Below are 367 nucleotides of genomic sequence, written 5' to 3' on the forward strand. Positions count from 1 at the left end.
TCTTACCGTCAGATGAATACCCAGTGAGGCCTCCGAAGATTACCAGCACGTAGCTGACGTCCAGCTCCCTCATGATCTCGTAGGCTTTCTCCTCCGTCGATGCCATCGCCTGGAGCGGACACAGTTGTCAGTCACGCCACGCAGTGCCCCCCCCAAAAGTCAGGGCGAGGCGGCGGGTGAGGGAAGGACCTACCTGACCGACGCGGGAGATGTGCGTGTTGTTCCAGGTGTTGTTGTCCACCAGGATGGTCCGGTTGGCCATGGCGGTTATCTGGTACCCATAGTCCCACCAGGACATCACCTTTGCGTCCTGCACCCGAACACCAGACGTGCCGTCAGCACCTCAGGCGGACAACGCTGGGTCCCC

General features: G+C 60.8%; 1 protein-coding gene across 1 annotated transcript in view; it reads right to left on the reverse strand.

Moving 5' to 3' along the window:
• Nucleotides 1–6: 6 nt before the first annotated feature.
• Nucleotides 7–367, reverse strand: part of STT3A (STT3A, subunit of the oligosaccharyltransferase complex (catalytic)) — a gene marked incomplete at its 3' end in the record, with an annotated part of 5,283 nt that continues 4,922 nt past the window's right edge. The window contains exons 7-8 of the mRNA XM_009332551.1: nt 194–342; nt 7–109 (exon numbers count right to left, since the gene is read on the reverse strand). Of these exons, the coding sequence (XP_009330826.1) occupies nt 7–109; nt 194–342 (252 nt within the window). The remainder of the gene's footprint in view (nt 110–193; nt 343–367) is intronic.

Source organism: Pygoscelis adeliae, unplaced genomic scaffold (assembly GCF_000699105.1).
Source record: "Pygoscelis adeliae isolate BGI_AS28 unplaced genomic scaffold, ASM69910v1 Scaffold1539, whole genome shotgun sequence".
NCBI lineage: Eukaryota > Metazoa > Chordata > Aves > Sphenisciformes > Spheniscidae > Pygoscelis > Pygoscelis adeliae.